The sequence below is a fragment of the Boeremia exigua genome (assembly GCF_020726555.1).
Source record: "Boeremia exigua strain MPI-SDFR-AT-0100 chromosome Unknown C7974scaffold_16, whole genome shotgun sequence".
Lineage (NCBI taxonomy): Eukaryota > Fungi > Ascomycota > Dothideomycetes > Pleosporales > Didymellaceae > Boeremia > Boeremia exigua.
Window position 1 is genome coordinate 755,409 of NW_025763533.1, and position 20,146 is coordinate 775,554.

General features: G+C 46.9%; 6 protein-coding genes across 6 annotated transcripts; 3 read left to right on the plus strand and 3 right to left on the minus strand.

The window, feature by feature from the left end:
- Positions 1 to 432: 432 nt before the first annotated feature.
- C7974DRAFT_381507 (uncharacterized protein) lies at positions 433 to 1,008 on the plus strand (the record flags this gene model as incomplete). The annotated part of the gene is made up of 3 exons (XM_046140585.1): positions 433 to 508; positions 647 to 862; positions 980 to 1,008. The coding sequence occupies 3 exons, from the start codon at positions 433 to 435 to the stop codon at positions 1,006 to 1,008; spliced, it is 321 nt and encodes a 106-aa protein (XP_045991098.1).
- A 7,022-nt stretch (positions 1,009 to 8,030) lies between these two features.
- Positions 8,031 to 8,615, minus strand: C7974DRAFT_438225 (HSP20-like chaperone; the record flags this gene model as incomplete). Its single annotated transcript, XM_046145245.1, has 2 exons — positions 8,031 to 8,363; positions 8,421 to 8,615. The coding sequence occupies 2 exons, from the start codon at positions 8,613 to 8,615 to the stop codon at positions 8,031 to 8,033; spliced, it is 528 nt and encodes a 175-aa protein (XP_045991099.1).
- A 1,868-nt stretch (positions 8,616 to 10,483) lies between these two features.
- On the plus strand, positions 10,484 to 12,271 carry C7974DRAFT_347301 (mandelate racemase/muconate lactonizing protein-like protein). Its single transcript, XM_046139394.1, has 4 exons — positions 10,484 to 10,731; positions 10,784 to 10,888; positions 10,982 to 11,678; positions 11,731 to 12,271. The coding sequence occupies exons 1-4, from the start codon at positions 10,687 to 10,689 to the stop codon at positions 12,228 to 12,230; spliced, it is 1,347 nt and encodes a 448-aa protein (XP_045991100.1). The 5' UTR covers positions 10,484 to 10,686; the 3' UTR covers positions 12,231 to 12,271.
- Positions 12,272 to 12,490: 219 nt separating this feature from the next.
- Positions 12,491 to 13,821, minus strand: C7974DRAFT_429474 (RTA1 like protein-domain-containing protein; the record flags this gene model as incomplete). The annotated part of the gene is made up of 2 exons (XM_046144638.1): positions 12,491 to 13,203; positions 13,260 to 13,821. The coding sequence occupies 2 exons, from the start codon at positions 13,819 to 13,821 to the stop codon at positions 12,491 to 12,493; spliced, it is 1,275 nt and encodes a 424-aa protein (XP_045991101.1).
- Positions 13,822 to 16,003: 2,182 nt separating this feature from the next.
- C7974DRAFT_90809 (glycoside hydrolase) lies at positions 16,004 to 17,871 on the minus strand. The gene is made up of 3 exons (XM_046147487.1): positions 17,362 to 17,871; positions 16,931 to 17,306; positions 16,004 to 16,840 (listed from the first exon to the last, which is right to left on the minus strand). The coding sequence occupies exons 1-3, from the start codon at positions 17,372 to 17,374 to the stop codon at positions 16,042 to 16,044; spliced, it is 1,188 nt and encodes a 395-aa protein (XP_045991102.1). The 5' UTR covers positions 17,375 to 17,871; the 3' UTR covers positions 16,004 to 16,041.
- A 546-nt stretch (positions 17,872 to 18,417) lies between these two features.
- C7974DRAFT_90820 (uncharacterized protein) lies at positions 18,418 to 20,003 on the plus strand. Its single transcript, XM_046147488.1, has 2 exons — positions 18,418 to 18,755; positions 18,809 to 20,003. Exons 1-2 carry the CDS (start codon positions 18,697 to 18,699, stop codon positions 19,914 to 19,916), a joined length of 1,167 nt encoding a protein of 388 aa, XP_045991103.1. The 5' UTR covers positions 18,418 to 18,696; the 3' UTR covers positions 19,917 to 20,003.
- Positions 20,004 to 20,146: the final 143 nt, after the last annotated feature.

Genomic DNA, 20,146 nt, shown 5'->3' on the forward strand with positions numbered 1-20,146 from the left:
GTATAAGACTGGATGTCTGGTGCCTGATTTGGAAGAAGCCGGGAATGAGCTCCACAAGATCCAAGTGGACTCTCTACTGTTTTCCAACTTCTAGATAAGGGTTGTATGTATACCTGGGCATGAGTTCTGCCAGGTGCACAACTCAACGTCTTTCAATCTGCGAGTGGCGTGAAGGCTAAAACACGCCCGACCGTCCTGGCTGCATTCGCCCTGCTGCCGGTTGCACAGGGAGGAATTGAAAAGCGTAGGCATACCGCACAGTACTGCAATTATGTACAGAACGTCCTTGGTTTACTTTAACCGGTGTGATGCGACATGAGGGTGATCAATGATGCTGCTCTCGAGCCTTCCACAATGTGTTGCTTCACTGTCGTTCAGAACAATCGGGTCACATAATCAGTCTGGACTAATGAACACCGCCCGCTGACGGATATGTGGAGCGCTAAAGCTCACGTGACAACGCGACCCCACAAGGTGATAAGCCCTGCCATCCACAACACTCTTGCGCGTATGTACCTCTTTGACAACCTCGTGTGAACTCCAACACCACAGCCGTCGTCTGCCGAGTCCGTTGCCTGGGAACTCCACTGCCCCTTCACCTCTGCACGCTTCCCTGTCTGCTTCAGTCCATGCCTCCTGCTTGTAGTGGGTTCGGTATCCGGTTCCGGCGCAACTGCCCTGACTCCGCGTGCCGGCTTGCTGCTGGCGGTTGGGTTGGTTCTTTGGCTTGCGGTTGGCTGTAGGCTGGTTGGGTTTTTGAGGACGCGGGCGACGTGCTGCACGGGACGAGTCAAGGCTGCTCGCGACAAGCCTGGGATGGTAGGGTCCGTTGTAGCGACTTGCTACGGTGGGGATCCGCTTTGTAAGTATACATTGTTGTATGACGACTCATCGTAACGATGTTCTCATCAGATAGATAGTTTCAAGCAGGCGTGCTATTGTTTCTTTAAATCTGCTATATAGCTGCACAATGTGGCAGACCTTTCACATACGACCATAGGACGTTGAAAACAAGTTCTCCTGTCCGACCCGCCGTCTGTCGTGGTACTGTTTTAAGAACTCCATGACACGCCTTCCCGTTTTTGGTGACCATGCCTCTAACCAGCTAAACACTATCTGAACTATTTTACTTCCTCTCTTTCTACTATATAATTACTAACCTATAAATAACATTATAACGTACCTCACGGGCGAGCGAGCTAACGGGCGAGCGAGCCACTTTTGCTAAGCCCCTACCAAAGTACCCTTTTTATACCAATGCCTCAACAACAACCTATTATTAACGCGTTAAAGGAGGCTTAGGTATAGCTTGCACTTTAAGCTCTTAAACAAGACGCGAATCTCTTATAGCAACGCGCTGCAGCTATCTATAAGGTGCCTTAAAGCACACTAAGCTATTAACACACTAGACAACCTTTATAAGGTGATACTATGCCTAACTTATAAGGGTTAGATAATAATAAAGAGCAGGTAATTATTAAGCATATACTTAAGCTAGATAGGCAAGGATTTAGCCCCTAGCTAGCAGATATAGCTGCTATAGCTAATTCTCTGCGCGCTAAGCGCAATCTAGGCCCTATTAGTATAAACTAGCCTAGTATATTTATTAAGCATTAGCTAGAGCTTAAAGTAAAGTTTAATTGCAGGTAACGTGAGTGCATAGCGAGTGACGCAGTCAAGCGAGTGACGCACCCCAACAAACCATTGGGCCTTCCTACCTTCAAACCTCAATGGACCAACCACCTGACCTGGAATCGCTCCTAAAAGAAGACAGAATCAAGCTTGCACTTCAAGCAATTAAGAAACCTCAAGAGCTAAGCGTGCGACGCGCTGCTACAGTGTACAGGGTCTCTGAGGCAACCCTCCGCCGCCGACGCGCTGGGACGCAGTCAACACGCGATACCCACCCTAAATCAGCGAATCTTCAGAGGACAGAGCAGAGAACACTTGTGCAGTATATTAGGAAGCTGGATTCCCAAGGATTTGCCCCAACGCTCTATTGTGTTGAAGATATGGCTAATCAACTGCGCGCTGCACGCGGCGCAAAGCCTGTTGGCCCACGATGGGCTTCAAACTTCGTCAAACGCGAACCTGGACTAAAATCGCATATGACTCGACAGAGAGATCGCCAGAGAGTCTTGTGCAGCGATCCAGGGGTCATTGGGCCCTGGTTTGACCTGGTTCAGAATGTTAAGGCCAAGTACAGCATCCTGGATGAAGATACCTACAACTTTGATGAGACTGGCTTTACTATGGGCATTGGAAACTGCGTCAAAGTAGTCACTGCATCAGAGAGACGTACTGAGCCCATTGGGTTGCAACAGGGAGACCGTGAGTGGGTAACTTTCATTGCTGCGATCAACGCGATAGGCTGGGCAATCGCGCCCTACCTTATCTTCAAAGCAAAGAACCATGACGCGTCCTGGTACCCTGATTTAAGGCCCCAATGGCGCATTGGGGTCAGCGACAACGGCTGGACTACAAACGATATTGGTGTAGCCTGGTTAAGGCACTTCATTGAGCAGATTAAGGGCCGGAGGGTGGGTAGCCATGTGCTGCTGATAATTGACGGCCACGAAAGCCACAAGTCGCTTGCATTCCAGGATCTTTGCAAGGAGAACAAGATAATTACTCTGTGTATGCCTCCACACTCGTCGCACATCCTGCAGCCGCTTGATGTGGGCTGTTTTGCCCCCTTAAAGCGGGAGTATAGTAAAGAGATCAGAGTCTTGGCAACAGACCACATTGGCCGAATTGACAAGAAGGCCTTCATTGCAACGTTTGCAAAGGTTTTTGAGAAGGCGTTCTCAAAGGCAAACATCACATCAAGCTTTAAGGCAACTGGCTTAGTGCCTAATGACCCATTGGTGGTGCTATCAAAGCTTGATGTCAAGCTTCGGGCGCCAACACCACCTCTACCAGGGGGGGCCCAATGGAACCCCAAGACACCCACCAACGCCAACGAGATAGAGTCTCAATCAACGCTGCTTCGCGATCGTATTCAAAAGCACCAAGGATCATCACCAACTCCAATGGTGGAGATTGTTAATCAGCTGCAGAGAGGCACTGCAATGCTACTACATGGGCAGACGTTATTGGCAGCCCGAGTGCTGCAGCTTGAAGCATCGAACAAGGCTGCTTCTGAGCGCAAATCACGTAAAAGAAAGCGGATTCAGAAGGGTGGAGACCTCTCAAAGGAACAGGCAGAGGATTTGATAGCCCAACGCGACGTTGAGGCGCAGGTAGAGGGGGAAACGCGTGAGGGTAGGGCCCGAACAGGTGCAGGCAAGCAGGGCAAAAGGCACTGCAAGCGCTGCGGTGAGACAGGGCACAACTTGCGCACGTGTAAAAAAGATGTAGTAGACGTTAGCGATTAAGGATATATCTTGTTAGCTACATTATAATGTTGTGGTGTTGAGTAATTGCACGTAGAAGGCCCAATGGTTTGTTGGGGTGCGTCACTCGCTTGACTGCGTCACTCGCTATGCACTCACGTTATAACTATAAGTAAGCCCTCTGCAAGAATTTAGGGGTTATATAGGGCTAGTTTAGCCTAGTAGCTAATATTAAAGCTAAGTATAGCATCTAGAATAATAATACCTATAACTTTAATAAGATAGGCTTTATAATAGGCTAGATCTCCTAAGGAGCAGTTATTATAGCTTTAGAGAGATAAGGAAGGCTAAAGGCAGTCTAGCAAGGTAACTAGGAGTAGATAACAGTTATATAGGGCATTAATACAAAAGGATAGGCTATTCTACTCTTTATTATCTTTAAAGCGCGCTACTACCTTTCTAGCTAGTATAAGGAGGAAGATCTACCCTAGGACTAGGTTATTAGAGTCTCTAGTAACAGCTAGACTACTAATAAGCTTAGTCTTAAGTAGTTAAAGCACTTTAATAGGTATATAAAGGAGCATACTGTTAGTACCTACTAACTACTAGTTATTAACAGCTATAAGAGCTATAACTTGCTCTAATTCTAGCAATACTATAAGGATAACAAGATTATTACCCTATATATGCCTCCTTACTTATTACACCTCCTATAGCTACTTAATATAGGCTGTTTTGCCCCTTTAAAGACAGCATATAGGCGCTAAGCTAAAATACTTATACGCAACTAAATTACCTACCTTATAAAGGCTAAGTTCCTGCTATGCTTTAAAGCAGCCTATAATGCAGTATTTACTCCTAGTAACATCCAAGGAGAGTTTAGAGGTGCTAGATTAGTCCCCTTTAACCTAGAACAGGTTATATCAGCCCTTAATATAAAGCTTTAGACTCTAACACTACTACTTCCTACTAATAACGTGCCCTAGCAGTTATAAACCCCTAGTAATACTTTAGAGTTTAGATTGCAATTAATACTTATAAAGTTAAGGATTTAGAGGCATATAGATAGCTCTCCTATATCTATAGTAAAGGCGTTTAAGAAGGTATTAAAGGGGGCTATAATTATTGCGCATAAGCTAGTTTTAGCTTAATAGGAAATTAGGGAGCTTTAAGTAGCTAATAAGGCTACTATATAATAAAAATTATATAAAAGAAAGTAGGTTTAGAAGAAAGAGATACTAATAGTTAAAGATAGGTAGTAACTAGCAGCTCTAAAGGAGTTTAGGGCACATAGTAATAGAAAGAGGGTAAAGAAGTAAGTGCGCACTTAAGAGAGTAAGCCTGCCTAAAGGCGCTATAGAAGGTGTAATTAGACTAGTTATAATGCGTAAATATACAAGATTAATATAGAAGAGGTCTCTAAATAATATTATATGCTATAGTCTACTATAGAGTGCTAAAGTATAGTATTATAGGCTATAATAGGTTAGGTTTTAGTAAGAGCTTAGCAAAAGTAGCTTGCTTGCCTATTAGCTCGCTTGCCTATAAGGTATGTTAATAGGTATAACACTATTCCTTATAAATTATAGAAGATATCTAAATCTCTTTATATAAAGTCTTAATAGTAATATCTAAATAGAATTAGCAATATCCTGTTATAAACCTTAGAAGGAGCATAGTAGAAGATAAGAGATAGAAGGATTAATAATACTTAGGGACAATCTAAAGGTCTTTAAGAAGGTTAGCATTTAAGGACTAATAATAATATAACCCCTCCTATTCTAAAGTCTTAGCAGAACGCTACTATAGAATAAGTTATATGCTATTCTAAGGAATCCTATAATATTCTAAGGTATCCTAATATTAGTATATTATAGAATATTAGAATAACTATAGAATATCTTTAAGTATATAGCAAGTAGGAATATAACACTTATAGTTTATATTTAACCTAAGTATTAATCTTTAATATTACTTCTTAACCTAACCTTTAAGCTAGATAGTCTACTCTATACTACTTATTATTACCCTTTGCCTTTAAGATAGATAGATTATATCTATACTCCTTAGTATAAGACCTCTTTAGTTTCTCTAATAGTATTTATCTCTAAGAACTAATTAATTAGTGCTTATAAGCTTTGCTTAAAGTATAACCTTAATATATCCTTAGTATAGAGACTAAAGAAAGTATATTAGAAATTGCTTAAAAATATTGCTAGAGCTTAGTTATAAGTAATCTCTTATATTAATAAGAAAAGAAAAATAGTACCTCTACTAAAGAAGGGGCATAAAGTATATCTCCTTATAAAGAATCTATATATAAGAAGACTAATAAAGAAACTAGATAAAGTTAAAGTTAAACTATTTTTTATTTTAGAGAAAATTAGCCTAGTTAACTATTAACTTAAGCTACTAAAAGATATAAAAATATACCCTATATTCTATATCTCGATATTAGAACTAGCTAATGCTAGCATACTAATCTAGAAAGACTTCTATTACTAGAATAATAGTAATAATAAATAGGAAGTTAAGAAAATAATAAAATATTAAGGAACTAGACTAGATAAAGAATACCTAGTTAAGTAGTTAGGATACCTAGACTTAGAAAATATATAGGAACTAGCAATAAACCTTACTACCTACTACTAACTAGTATAGAAGTACTATAGTTAGCTATAGACTCCTCTATAAGGCCTATAGCGCCCTAGGTAATTAGCAAAGTATATATACTAATAGATGCTATAGAATAATTAGCCTCCTCTACTAAATTAAGCTCTCCTAACTTAATTATTTTATTTACTAGGCCTAATACTTTATACTATATATAATCTTTAGCCTATTTTATAATCTTCTTATTTTATAATAACTATATAATAATAGTTGCTAGTAAAGTCTTATTATCTTCTACTTTCTTATAATACTCCTTATAAGTATAGTCTAATAACTCCTAGAATATATTAACACATAGCTTGCTAGCTTTAGTGCACTTAGCATATTTTATTCTTTTTAGAGTATTAGGCATAATATAGTACTTATAGCCTTTAAAGAAACAAAAGTTATAAGGAACTTTAGATAGCATATTAGCTTAATAAATTTTAAGACTAAGATAAAGGTTATAGATATATAAGAACATCTTAACTTACCTATTACTAGATATAAGGATACTTAGCTATATATAATCCTATTCTTAACTTATATAGTTTAAGAATAAACTAGATAGAAAGGGGAGGTAGTATTATAATCCTGCAAAGGAGTATAGCATAGTATAATAAGTAACTAACTAGGTTCTATCTAGGTTATAGGGGCATAGCAAGTAAGACTTATAATTATAGTTATATAACTTACTTATTAATAAGCAAGTACATAGACTACTACTTATTAAATAAGCATAGTATAACTCTGCTTATTAATAAGTATCCTTATTACCTTCTTATTAGATACTTACTAGTTACTTATTAATAAGTAAACCTTAGCATTAGTATATAGCAAGTAGAAATATAACCCTTATAGTTTATATTTAACCTAAGTATTAGTCTTTAATATTACTTCTTAACTTAACCTTTAAGCTAGATAGTCTACTCTATACTACTTATTATTACCTCTTGCCCTTAAGATAGATAGATTATATCTATACTTCTTAGTATAAGACCCCTTTAGTTTCCCTAATAGTATTTATCCTTAAGAACTAATTAATTAGTGCTTATAAGCTTTACTTAAAGTATAACCTTAATAGTAGCCTATAAACTAGAAAGAATATTTTAGGAAACTATTAAAGAGAAAAAGGATAAGATCTATCCTGCTATTATCTATCTGCTAGATTTAGTAGCTTATTTCAAGATTAGTAGTAGGATTTATATCCTAGACAAATCTTACTAGTTAATTATAGAGATAGCTAAACAGGTTATAGAGCATATAAGGCGTGCAAGACTTTCTAGAAAGGGTGTAGTCTAAAGCTATAGAGTAAGCGCCAAGATTACTACTAGCGCGTTATCTGCCTATATCTAGAAGGCCTTGGAGGACATTTAGGTAGGAGCAAAGGAATTAGCTTAGCTTAGCCCATTATTTGTAATTAATACCGTAATAGACTAGAGTAACTTAGCTTTGCGTATCTGTTGTCCAATAAGCTCTAGGCATTAAACAAAAAGTTCTCTCTTAACATTTTGTCAGACTCGAATAGGCCTAGCCTATTGACCGATAGGAGTGCCCGCAGCCAGTACTTTGCCAAGCATCTGCTCCCAATCACTCGAGCCAAGATGATAACAGCAATAGAGATAATAAGACTAACGGCAAATCGGGTGCCTAGTATTATATAGACTGTAGAACTTTACTTACCTAGCTAGAAGTTTTACTAGCTAGAAGTTTGATTAGCTAACATAGCTAATGCTTCTACCTCTAGAAGCACTTTCCGCATAATTATTGGTTTTTTTACGCCTAACATATTTACATACACGATACTTTACATTAAAGGCAGTTAAAATCTTAAACAAATAATGTAAAATATTGAATAAACTATAACAAATTTTGTCAAAGAACCAAAACGATAGTATGATAGCAAAGAATGTAATGAAGCTCCACGCCATGCTAATAAATCATCAATGAAACCCCAAATGGTATGACTCGCTGAGATCAAAAGAGCGAAAGGTCGTTATCGTGAAGTTTGTCTTACACTTGCGCCACTATTGCAGATCCTTCTTACTCGATGTTGACCTTCCTTGACTGGGGCGCAGTAGCCTTGGGCACCGTAATGCTCAAGATACCGTTCTTCAGGCTGGCCTTGACGGCATCCTGGTCAACACGGGCAGGGAAAGCGAAGCTGCGGTGGAACGATCCAACCGAGCGCTCGCTGACCCAGTAGCGATGCTTCGACTCCCCCTTTGCAAGCTGCTGCTCAGACTGCTTGGCGACCTGTGTGTCTTTGTTCGCCGACTCGGCAGCCTCGTCTTCAACTCGGGGTTGGTGCGGCTCAATCTTCTTCTGGTCTTCGCCGGCTTCGATGGCTGTGGGGCGTTGACCTTCTTCGCGGACCTATTCGTGCTTGCCGGTGATGGTCAGGGTGTTGTTGTCGGTCCACTCAATGTTGACGTTCTTTTGCTCGATGCCAGGGAGCTCGCCGTGCAGCTCGTAGGCTTCCTTGGTTTCTTTGACATCGAACTTAGGTGTGAAGGAGCGAATGCTCTGGAATTGGCGGTCGACATCGCGGAATGCTTGACGGTCGTACTCGTCAAAGAGACGGAACATGGGAGCGAACTCCTGGGTGAAGCGTGGGAAGAGAGACATTGTTTTTGATGTGTTTGTGAAAGCTCGTGCAGAAGAAGGCTTGGTAATGCGGTTGAGCTGTTGTGGAACTCGGCGGATTATTGTGCGCAGTGATTGCATAGAAGTGTTGATGATTATTGTTCTGATGATGGACTAGAGAGGATCGATTGAGCAGTATATATACTCGAGCATCATTTTCGAGAAGCATCGTGATGATGCTGGACGGCCTTCGACGGTGCATCATATGATCGTCAACGTGGTGTGAAGGAGATGTGAAGATGGTCGGAGTCACTTCGGGCGGTTTCCAGAGGGTTCGATGTCGCAACATCTCGCGAGAACAGCAAGCGCTCACGCTGATCGTGATGCACAAATGTTCTCGAGCTCGGAGTGATGTAAAGCGTGTCCAATCTTGTCCCACATCCGTCACTCTGTCGATTAAAGCCTTCGAAAGGCGCCATTGTGCAACGATCAAGATTACTTTGGTAGAGCCAGGCGGCTCAGCATTCCGTACGAATACGCCTGCCAACAAACCAGATACCATACCCATCAGGCGTTTGATCGTCGTGGGCATTTAACGGTCTCAGGCTTCATGGTTCAGTAATGTCTATTATCGGAATGGCTTGCAGCTCCATGACCCGTCGCGGTTGCCCACCACGGATGCGACGAAATCCTCAAATATTTTTGTATATGAATCAATAAACTTATAGACCTTTCACATACGACCATAGGACGTTGAAAACAAGGCTTCCCGTTCGCTCAGCCCTATTTAAGCAACGTACCGGTGGATTAGTACTCAGGTGGGTGACCACTGGGGAATCCCCACTGTTGTATAAAGATTCTATTTTTGCTACTTTTGCCCGGTTGGAATTTTGTCTGAGTATGTTACCTCGGAACTACTATCGCTGCCGCTCACTATCTGCTGTCACCACAACTAATTAAGAGTGAAGTGATGTCGATGCTCTGGACTATTGCTACAGCTTGCTCACTTGACGTCGACAGCGTATGATGTTATATGGCAATCCCAATAACCGTTCATCAGTCTACAGTCTCACTATAAGCGGCCACTGTTAGTGTCACGAACGCGTAGCCTCAGATCAGGCCTTGCCGGCCCCACTTTACAAGCGACGATCCACTTCGTATGGGGGCCTTCAACATTGTTACCTGTACTATATCTGGTAAACGATAAGAAACTTAACCTCATCCTCCGTGTATAGTTATTCCGTCTGAGATCATACAAGGTCAGTAACTCATGCCGATACCCTGAACATACACTCGCATCACTCTTGAAACCCCCACGGTAGATCATTCGCGGAGCTCATCTCCTCCACCGCCCTCCCTATGTCGTTCAAGCACGCGCGCGCTATTTTTCGCATTTCGTGGTCCAGTGTAGTAAGCCGCCCTCTAGCGCTTCCCAGCGAGGAGCACCATGCTTCATGCTCCATCGTCTAGTGTTCCACGGCCGTAAATGTTCCAGAAGTCAACGACCAGAAGCATCGAGATGCGCGCAAGGACTAAATGATCAATGAACCATGTCCGGGCACTCCATGCACACTCCTCGTATCCCCGCGCAACCCCCCGTAGTTTTTGTAGCCAAACCAAGCCTTCGCCAACCACCGAAGCTTTCACAGCCGCAGCGTTCAGAGCCGCAATCAAAATTTCCGCTTCCACAAGCCCACACCCCGCTGCCCCTCACGTGCACGCTCTCCTGCGCCCCAACGCCGATAAACCGCTCACGCGGCTCAACATCGCGAGCCCGCGTGCTGTGGCGCCGGCCGCAATTCCTCCACGAATGAGCGGCGGCGCGGTGGGGCATCGTGGATCCGTTTTCCGAGTGTGGGGTCAATGTCGCGCGCGCTGCAGGCGCAGTAGATACTATAAAGCGCGCGGTGGTCGCGGGGCAGCGGTCTGTGATTGCTACGCTGCTCCTCGCTCTTCTGTCTCCCCCGTTCTTCTATTTGATACCCCAATTCTTTGCTGCTGCCTCTGTTGTGTTGAATTGTTCACCGCGGGGTACTAGATTGCTGGTTCCGAGGCTCGGAACGCTGACGCGAGACGGTTTTTGTGTAACGTAACGCAACATAACACCGCCAACATGGTTACTATTACTGGTGTAGAGACGAGGGATGTCAGGTTTCCGGTGTGTCAATATGAGCTGCGTGGTTTCGGGGATTTGACTAACGCGTGCGTAGACTTCCCTGGACAAGACTGGCTCAGATGCTATGAACGCGGCGGGTGATTATTCGTCTGCGTACTGCATCCTGAGTACAGATTCGGAGTTTTCTGGTCACGGAATGGTGAGTTGATGGATTCTGTTGTTCCTGTATACGATCGGGATTGTGTCTCTTCGTACTTCGGGTTGTCCAGTGACTAGTAACTAACCCTCCCAGACCTTCACCATCGGCCGCGGCAACGAGATTGTCTGCTCCGCCATTTCACACCTCGCCGACCGTGTCAAGGGCCGCACCCTTGAGTCCCTCGTTGAGAACTGGGGCAAGACATGGCGCCATCTGGTCAACGACTCACAACTTCGCTGGATCGGCCCCGAGAAGGGTGTCATCCACCTCGCCCTCGGCGCCGTCGTCAACGCCATCTGGGATCTCTGGGCTAAGACACTCGGCAAGCCCGTCTGGCGCATTGTTGCCGATATGTCTCCCCAGCAGATCGTCGACCTAATCGACTTCCGCTACATCACTGACGCACTCACACCCGAGGAGGCGCTCGAGATCCTCACCAAGTCAGAGGCAGGAAAGAAGGAGCGCATTCAGGAGGCTCTCGACTCCCAGGCGGTCCCCGCCTACACCACATCAGCTGGCTGGCTGGGCTACGGTGAGGACAAGATGAAGGCGCTGCTCGAGGAGACACTGGCCAAGGGCTACCGTCACTTCAAGCTCAAGGTCGGCAGCGACGTCGCCCAGGACAAGCACCGCCTCAGCATTGCGCGTGAGGTCATCGGCTACGACAAGGGCAATGTCCTCATGGTCGACGCGAACCAGGTCTGGAGCGTCCCGGAGGCCATCGAGTACATGAAGCAACTGGCTGAGTTCAAGCCCTGGTTCATCGAGGAGCCCACTAGCCCCGACGATGGTACGTCTTGTCTTCTCTCATGCTAGCTTAATCTCCCGCTAACAAACCACAGTCCTCGGCCACAAAGCCGTCCGCGAAGCCCTCAAGCCCTACGGCATCGGCGTCGCCACTGGCGAGATGTGCCAAAACCGCGTCATGTTCAAGCAGTTCCTGTCCGCCGGCGCCATCGACATCTGCCAAATCGACGCATGCCGACTAGGCGGTGTCAACGAGGTCCTCGCCGTCCTACTCATGGCAGCGAAATACGGCGTCCCCATTGTTCCCCACTCTGGTGGTGTCGGGTTGCCCGAATACACACAGCACTTGTCCACAATCGACTACGTTGTCGTGTCCGGAAAGAAGAGTGTGCTCGAGTACGTCGACCATCTGCACGAGCACTTCCTGAACCCGAGCAAGATCGAGAAGGGGTACTATGTGACACCTAAGGAGGCTGGATACAGTGTGGAGATGAAGTCGGCGAGTATGGACAGGTACGAGTACCCCGGAAAGGAGGGTGTGTCGTGGTGGAAGAGTGAGGAGGCGAGGCCAATTCTCGAGGGTGAGAAGTTCTAGGTTGCGCCCGGTAATTCAAAAATATGAGAGTTTAATGTCCTTCATTGCTTTGGTCTCTTTTTGCTTGCTATTTCTTCTGCTTCGCCTCTCGCATCCGCGTCTCAAGCCCACACGACCGCGTTCCCCGCTGTCCACCCCAACGTCGCCAGACAAGATACCTAGGTACCGATCCTCATATCATTCGTTATCTAGTGTTGACCTTTTGAATAAGAGTGACGAAAAAGTGTCTTGAAGATTGATTAGAGTAGTAATAACACAGTCTACCTAGTCTTCATCATAGGATGCAATTCTTGGTGTTCCCCCAGTTCCGGATTGTCTACCAAGCGTTGGTGAGCTCCGGCATGGCCAAGGTTACTATTGCAGTCGTTGCAGCGACGTTTGTGATAGCAGCAGCAGAAATGGCGATACAACCAGGAGGGCGGCATTTTGGCGTCTTCGCCGTGAATGAAGCGACCAGGGTGGACTATGTTCCACACCAGAATGGCCAGCCACATTGGCGCCGACTCCAGAACGTATAGGAGGGGCTCGTCACTCGGAAGAGGGTTGCTATGGCCCAGACCACCGGAGAACTCCGCGAGACGGTAGATGATGCGGATGGTGATAGCCAGTAAGCACCCGTACAGCGCGTATATCATCCACCTCCAGCCAGCAATCTTATTCTCAGCTAGACGTCCGATTGATTCTGCCTGGAGCTGATCCCGGTGAAATTTGATAACCAAGCCCAAGAACAGAATAATGAAGCCCTCCTGCATGCCAATACCGCCCATGTAGATGTTCAGGCCCTTCTTTTGTGAATCTGGAGTTGAGCCTGGGCCGGCCATTCCACCGCCGACGAGCTGGATGATGAACGAAATAATATCGAGAGTGACGAAGATAAGAGCGAGAATGGAAGGCGAAAAGAACCAGACTTTGCGAGTGGGCGAATAGAAATGGACGATGCGGGCGAAAACCATGTATGCGAAAGCGTTAACCCCTAGAGTGGAGATGTTAGGAAGAGAAAGGGAAGTGAGCTTTAAACTTCCGACTTACAGATGGGAGCTACCAAGACCAAGATCTGAGCAACAGTCGCGATACCCGAGGACTGCTGATCCTTTGAACCAAGAGCGCGGAAAGCATAGGCGCCAGTCTCCCAAAGAGAGGCTATGATGATGACCCAGCAGTATCCATTGCGATACGTGATGGCTTGACTCAGATGTGCGATCGTGAGAATGCCAAACAGAATGGAGAAAGCCACCGCCGCCGCGAAGTTCGGGAAGTACACCCACAGCGCATTGCATGCACCCGCAGGAACGTAGCCATCGATGCCGGGAGTTGCGTATGAGGCGAATCCAGGCGTGCAGGTTTGAGGCGGGAGGTTCAGGGAGAAAGATGCTATTGACGGCTTTGCGATTGATATTGTAGGGATGTTTAATGTGAGAGGTGGCAGACTCAGTTCGAAGTTATCATCGCGGCGAATAGGCGCCGCAGTAGCGGAGGGCAGTGAAGTGATGGCAGCTCGAGCGGAAAGTGCTGGAGAAAGGGTCGGGGTGGGTGAAGCGGTAGAAAGAAGGGGCAGCAGCAAGGCACTGAGAAGCGAAAGTGAAAGTCTCATCGTATAGGCGCCACAACAAGCAAACGTAAATGAGTGTGTGTGTTGTATGGGTGAGCTGGTATGGGGCTCGACATTATAATACTAATAAGTGAGGTTATCATGAGCTGCACTGTTATGATTGTCGTGGACAGTGAGGCTGAGTGCAAACAGAGTGAACATGTAGACGCCTGTGCCTGGTGCTGGCAAGGCAGATTTGTCTTTCGCGAGCGAAAAATACACGCGGCGGAAGTCCTTACTCCCAATCGGGTCCATGTGACAATTGCTGTTTACAGGCAATGGTGCAGAAGCGGCTCGCGTGGCGTATGGGCTGTCCCCAGCTCTTACAATCTCAGGAGCATGCCTGTTCGACGGAATTCATTATCATGGTTGAAAAGCCAGCTGAGTTCATGCGCGCCAGATCGCAATGGTCAATAGGTTACAAAATTCATTCAGTGCAGACGTCCATGAGTAGCTTGCGTCGCTTGTATGAGGACAGTTCAGAGGACAGTTTTGATCCTATTCTGGTCGGTTCGGTGGTGGAGTGAGGTAGCTGTGTCGTATACTTAGCCCCTTTTTGAAGCCGCACCATACCTGCCAGCACTTCCTGGTGCACCGGGCTGTACAGTCACTGATGATTACGTCTTCGCCGCTGTGGCTGCAGAACGCCATCCTACTGCTCAGCCCCTGCCTTCCGTATGAAGTTAAACACTGGATGGTAAGGATGAAATACCTAGGTAGCGGCCTGCAGGGTGAAACCGTGTCCGGCTACACGAGCAACTCTTGACGAACTTGTGACAAGCGAGGCTTGGTATGGTTGGCCTAATGTACCTTTAAAGTTAGCCAGTCGACCTATCGGCTCGGTCAGTAATTTCTAACCAACAATCCTTTGCCTAGTTGCATAAGTGTACTGCGTCGCACATGGGTGGTTTCATGACAAACCTGGGTAGTGACATGTAACTGCGGGCATGGTGTATGAGATTCAGAAGTCCAAGAATTTGAATTCTTATCTCAGGTCTGAGATTAATCATTCACACGAATATGTAGACTGATTCAAGAGCTGGAACATATCAGGGGTATGTCAGGGGTCCAGCTGTCGAGAGTCGAGATTGTTGAGTAAGAAAGAAGGAGCGCCCGTCTGCATATTGGACAAGCACAGACACGAGCAACTACGCCTTACAGGCCCTGTCGCGCTGCACCTACTAATATCTCGTGAATTTCTGACCTACATCCAGTATTAGTAAAGCCCTTGGCCGGGCTTGCTCTTTCTTTAGACGTGCTTGGGTGCAGTAGAGTACAAACCAGCCACTTGGCAAGATGTAGCATCAGGCAAGAACAATTATCAGCTTTGTCAGGGATCGATCTTGCTGAACTGTACACGATTGAACGGGGTTATTTAGGAGTATCTCTGTGGCTGATTAGCTTTGAAAGTGATGGGTTGGATCCTACAAAGTGCCAAGTCGCGGGTCGGACATGCTGGGGTGCAGTAGATTTGTACTCACCTCTTGCATCGTTCGCACCCAAGCACTACACATTGTCAATAACACTTTCAGGAGTACCGTATCTACGGGCTGGGCTTTCCGGTCAGATGATCATAAAATCCAGATGTTCGTTGTCGCCGCGAGCAAATTCGACCAGCGCTGGTATGGCCTGGTTATTGGAGCACGTACGCTTAGGGACGATACCGCCGGCCTACCAAACGGGAGCCATGAGATTTTCGATGACGGCGGCTTGAAATCTAGAGCAAGTTCGTGCCAGCCTCTCTCGGGCCGTATTCCCTCAGCGGTCTCTTTCTTGTTTTTGTGGATGACATGAGCGATCTCGATACGACCACTGAAGCAGTCGCTTTCATCAGTCTAACCGACTGGTCGGGTGTGCCTGTGTGCAGCAAGCACTGAGTGATGTCTTCATCTCCACCTCGATTCAAGCCGTATCAGCTCTGATGGGCCACATTGAAGACGAAGTCCGATGGTGTCAGCACCTGTCGTCCTGCCAGGTCACAGAGTCTCAGGTAGAAATTGAACGTAAAATACTAAAGTGAGTTCGGATGAGATATATTATTGCTATCGTTCAGTGTAAGGAATTAGCAGGTCGCGTCGCACGCGTCGATATCGCATTCTGGTTAGTGCGGCGCTAGTGTCTTAGCGCGCGCACGGACCAGAACACCAAAGTATCAAGCCGATCTATCACACTAAAGGCGCAGTCATGATCGTTACGCTTAATTGATATTTACAACTTTGACAGCTACTTTGAACGCCTCAAGGCGGGCGCTGCCGTAATGTTGAATTTGCCATCGCAATCAAAGTTTCCGCTGGTTTGGAAGTTGCACAGACTCGGGATTCCCCCACCCTGCACATCGACATCGTCGATAAAAATGTTCTTGCAGCTACCAGAGCCGCACAAAATGTAGTAGTTCCTCGCCTTGTCTGTCGCTGTGCCCGTCACGTTGCGGATCACAATATCGGAGATGCTCACGCCTGGTGTGGGGTTGCCGGTTGGGCCGCCGTTCAGGTAGTCCTGCTGGATATCGATGCCGTAGATGGAGATATTCTCGACGCGAATGTTCTCGAACAGGATATTTTGAATAAGACCTGTCGTGTTCTCGTTGGTCTTAATGCGCGCGCCGTTCTGGGCGTTGAGGACTACAGAGTTGCGGAACGCTATGTTGGTCACGACATTGTTAGACTTGCCACCCACAGAACCGATGGACAGTCCATGACTGCCATTGCAGTACATGTTGTCAATCAGGACGCGGTTTCCACTGGTTACAGCGACGCAATCATCTTGGTTAATGACTATGCTGTCGCGCACGACAGTGTTGTTGGTGGACGAGAGGTCGAAACCGTCACTGTTGTGTGCCGCAGCCAAACCACTGGAGCGGTTATTGGGTGCGTAGCCAGCACTGTTGTTCAGTGTGATATGGTGGATATCGAGTCCGGAGCTACCGCTGATGCTGAAACAGTGAACGGGGTAGTTCTGAATGTAGATATCGTGGACGCTGCTGTGACCAAGGACTTTGGTGAGCTCAATGAAATGGTTAGGCCTGGATGAACTGTTAGTATGAACCATCTTCGGTAGCCCAATGGCCGATATATCCACTCAAAAGGACGACAAGGAGATGTGGGAAACTAACTTTTTGACACCACCGTTGCTGCCGAGGCCATCCCACCACGCCTCGCCATTGCCGTCAAGGATAGCACCCTCTTCAGCGGTGATTTCGAGGTTAGTACCGCCGACCTTGATGAACGGATAGTTCCCGTCGAAGTATTGCCAGAAGGTTGTGCCTTTGAAAGTGACCTTAGAACCAGTCTTCAACTTGGTAAGGTCAATGGTCGAGTTGCCTGGAACAGTAATACCATCCAACACAATATCAGTGCAAGATGATACAGCTGCCGGGATGCCAGAGTACGCTGTTACATGGCAGAGGTCTGCGTAAGCAGCAGATGTAGGGGAGCCAGTCACGATAGCAGAGTGACCTGCAGTGGCAAGAGCCAGCAGCTTGGAGAGACCTATAAGGGTGATTAGATAAAGTAATCGCCACGCTGCGTCGCCAATGCATCGTACCGGTTGATCGCATGTTGCAGATAGTGCAAGGGCCTTCCGAGGTCGTGAGAGTGCACGTGAGAAGAGTGAAGGGAGGTCGCTGATTCTCAAACCTACAAATACCTGCGGCTTGTAATCAACTCTTATACCTCGTCTCCGTGGAACCTATTTCCAGAAGGTTGCGCGGCATAATCCTTCGACTACCTATCCTAGCCACCATCCCGCCCAGGAACCTAAGCTCCCCAAGCACTATGGCTAAGAGTGGACAAGACATGCCAAGCGAGCGGAAGGATTTTGATTGCGACAATGAGAAAAGGCACCAACGATCGTACGAGCAACGATCCACGAGCCGGGGCATAGGTACGACGCTCCGGACGACTTCCGCCCCACAACTGTGTGCGGCAAAAACGCCCTGCTCGCAGATTCCGTTGTTCTGTTTGGTTGAAGAATCAGGGACAATCGCACTAGATGAGACATATCCGGGGAACTTAGACGGGTTGCATGGAGAATGGATGAAAGGATAGTTGCTGCGGCGGCGCAGCGGGGAAATTGGCTTCCATCAATCAATTAATCCTGAAACAGGGCCGGTCCCGCATGAACTCGTCTTGCAATCCACACTTCCACTCGCTTTCCCTGTACCATCTTGTCAGGTCATACATCACCCAGGCAAGATTTTCAAAGAAGCTTATCTCCAAGAAACATAATCTAGATTTCTTTACAGCTCCTCTACAATACTGTATCTTATTGAGTCGGACTTGGGTCGTAGAGATCGTCCGACCCAAACCCAACCCTAATTGAACCTAGTGGTTTCGGAGCTCCCAACCCCAACCCGTTTGCCAGCTACCCGGCTGACTACTATTACTGTCACTTTTTTCCCAAATCCGGAAAGCCAACATTACTTCACATGCTAAGACGGAAGATCCTAGTTCCATATAAGAACGTTGCTCGACAATTGTACCGTCAGCGGCCAAGACAGCAAAGTACTCTATGGAAGATCATGTAACTGGCATCGCTTTCTTTTGTGGTGGGCATTTAGGTCCAAGCATTTTTGTAGGATCCAACCCACCTTCATCGCAGCTAACAAGCTACAGGACTACAACTGAGTGACTCCGTCCGCTTTAACAAGAACGTGCCTTCTTACCTGATGCCGCATCTTGCCAGCTGGTTGGTTGGACATGTCGGGGAGCAGTAATCGCGCCTGCAGTACCTATGTGCCTGCAAGTTTGTGAGTTGAGATGGCACCAGTGGGGCGAGAGATGTTGACATCATCGGAGGTCTGTAAGCTTGTCTCCAATGTGGCCTATCAGAACCAACACGACTTGAATTTGAGGTGGGGGTGAAGACATTGCTCAGTGCATGAGAACTATAGTACCCCGTCAAGCCGTTGATCACAGTCGTCTCGACTACATGCAATTGTTAGTTTGAGTGCAGACAATTGCTTAATGCGCAACTCTAATTCGGATTGAAGTTCCGTTATGGAAACACCCGCACTTCCCGAGACAATGTCAGGCGTCATTCTCACCGGTCACGGCGGACCCGAGAAACTCTCATACAGGACTGACCTCTCTCTCCCTGTGTTGAGCGACACCGAGGTCCTGATTAAAGTCGCGGCAGCGGGGCTCAACAACACCGATGTCAACACAAGAATCGGGTGGTACAGCAAAGGCGTAAAGAAGGGCACGAGTTCTGAATCGACCGTGGCTAGTGGAAACCGGACAGACGATGACGCCTCGTGGTCTGGAAAACCACTGAAGTTCCCGCGCATCCAGGGCGCGGACTGCTGCGGGTACATCGTTGCCGTCGGCTCCTCTGTACCCTCCTCGCGCATCGGGGAGCGTGTGCTCGTGCGTAGTATGCTTACGCACTACTCTTCTACTGCATCGTTTGAGTGCTGGACCTTCGGCTCGGAATGCGATGGTGCGTTTGCGCAGTACGCCAAAGCACCGTCTGCGGACGTATACATTGTGAACGCACCGTCGTGGACAGATGTCGAATTGGGCAGCGTACCGTGTGCGTTCTCCACCGCCGAGAACATGCTACATCGTAGCCAAGTCAGGTGTGATGAGACAGTGCTGGTCACAGGTGCAGGCGGTGGCGTGGGCGCGGCGGCAGTGCAGTTGTGCAAGCGTCGAGGCGCGAAGGTGATAGCAGTTGCAGGGAGAGAAAAAAGAGACCAGATGCTGGACTTGGGTGCTGACAAGGTCTTGGTGCGGGGTGAGGGTATAGTAGATGCGCTGGGGAGGTCAAGCGTTGATATCGTCTTGGACGTTGTGGGTGGCGCCTCATTTCCCGAGTTGCTTGATGCTCTAAAGAGAGGCGGCAGGTATGCGACGGCTGGGGCTATTTCAGGGCCGATAGTCGAGTTGGATCTGCGCACATTGTACCTGAAGGATCTGAGTTTCTATGGCTGTACGTTCCAGGATGAGGTGGTCTTCGCCAATCTTATCTCATACATTGAGAAGGGCGAGATTAAGCCTAATGTTGGACAGGTGTTTAAGCTGAATGACATCGGTAAGGCGCAGGAGGTGTTCCAGTCGAAGACCAATTCTGGGAAGTTGGTCGTGGAGATCGATTGAGTCTTCAACCGATGTCCTGCTGGTCTACGTGAGCGTGCTTTTGGCATACGTCAGTGAAGAGGAATACGCAAGAATGGTATTCGCCTCAAACTCGATAGTGAATATGCGAGATACTGCCAATTTTCGAAGTCCTCTTTCGCAAACACGAATGGACTCAAAGACCGAGACGTGACTTCAAGCGTTATCGAGGACCATGTCCACGCTGGTATGTTTGTTTCTTGCGTGATGCA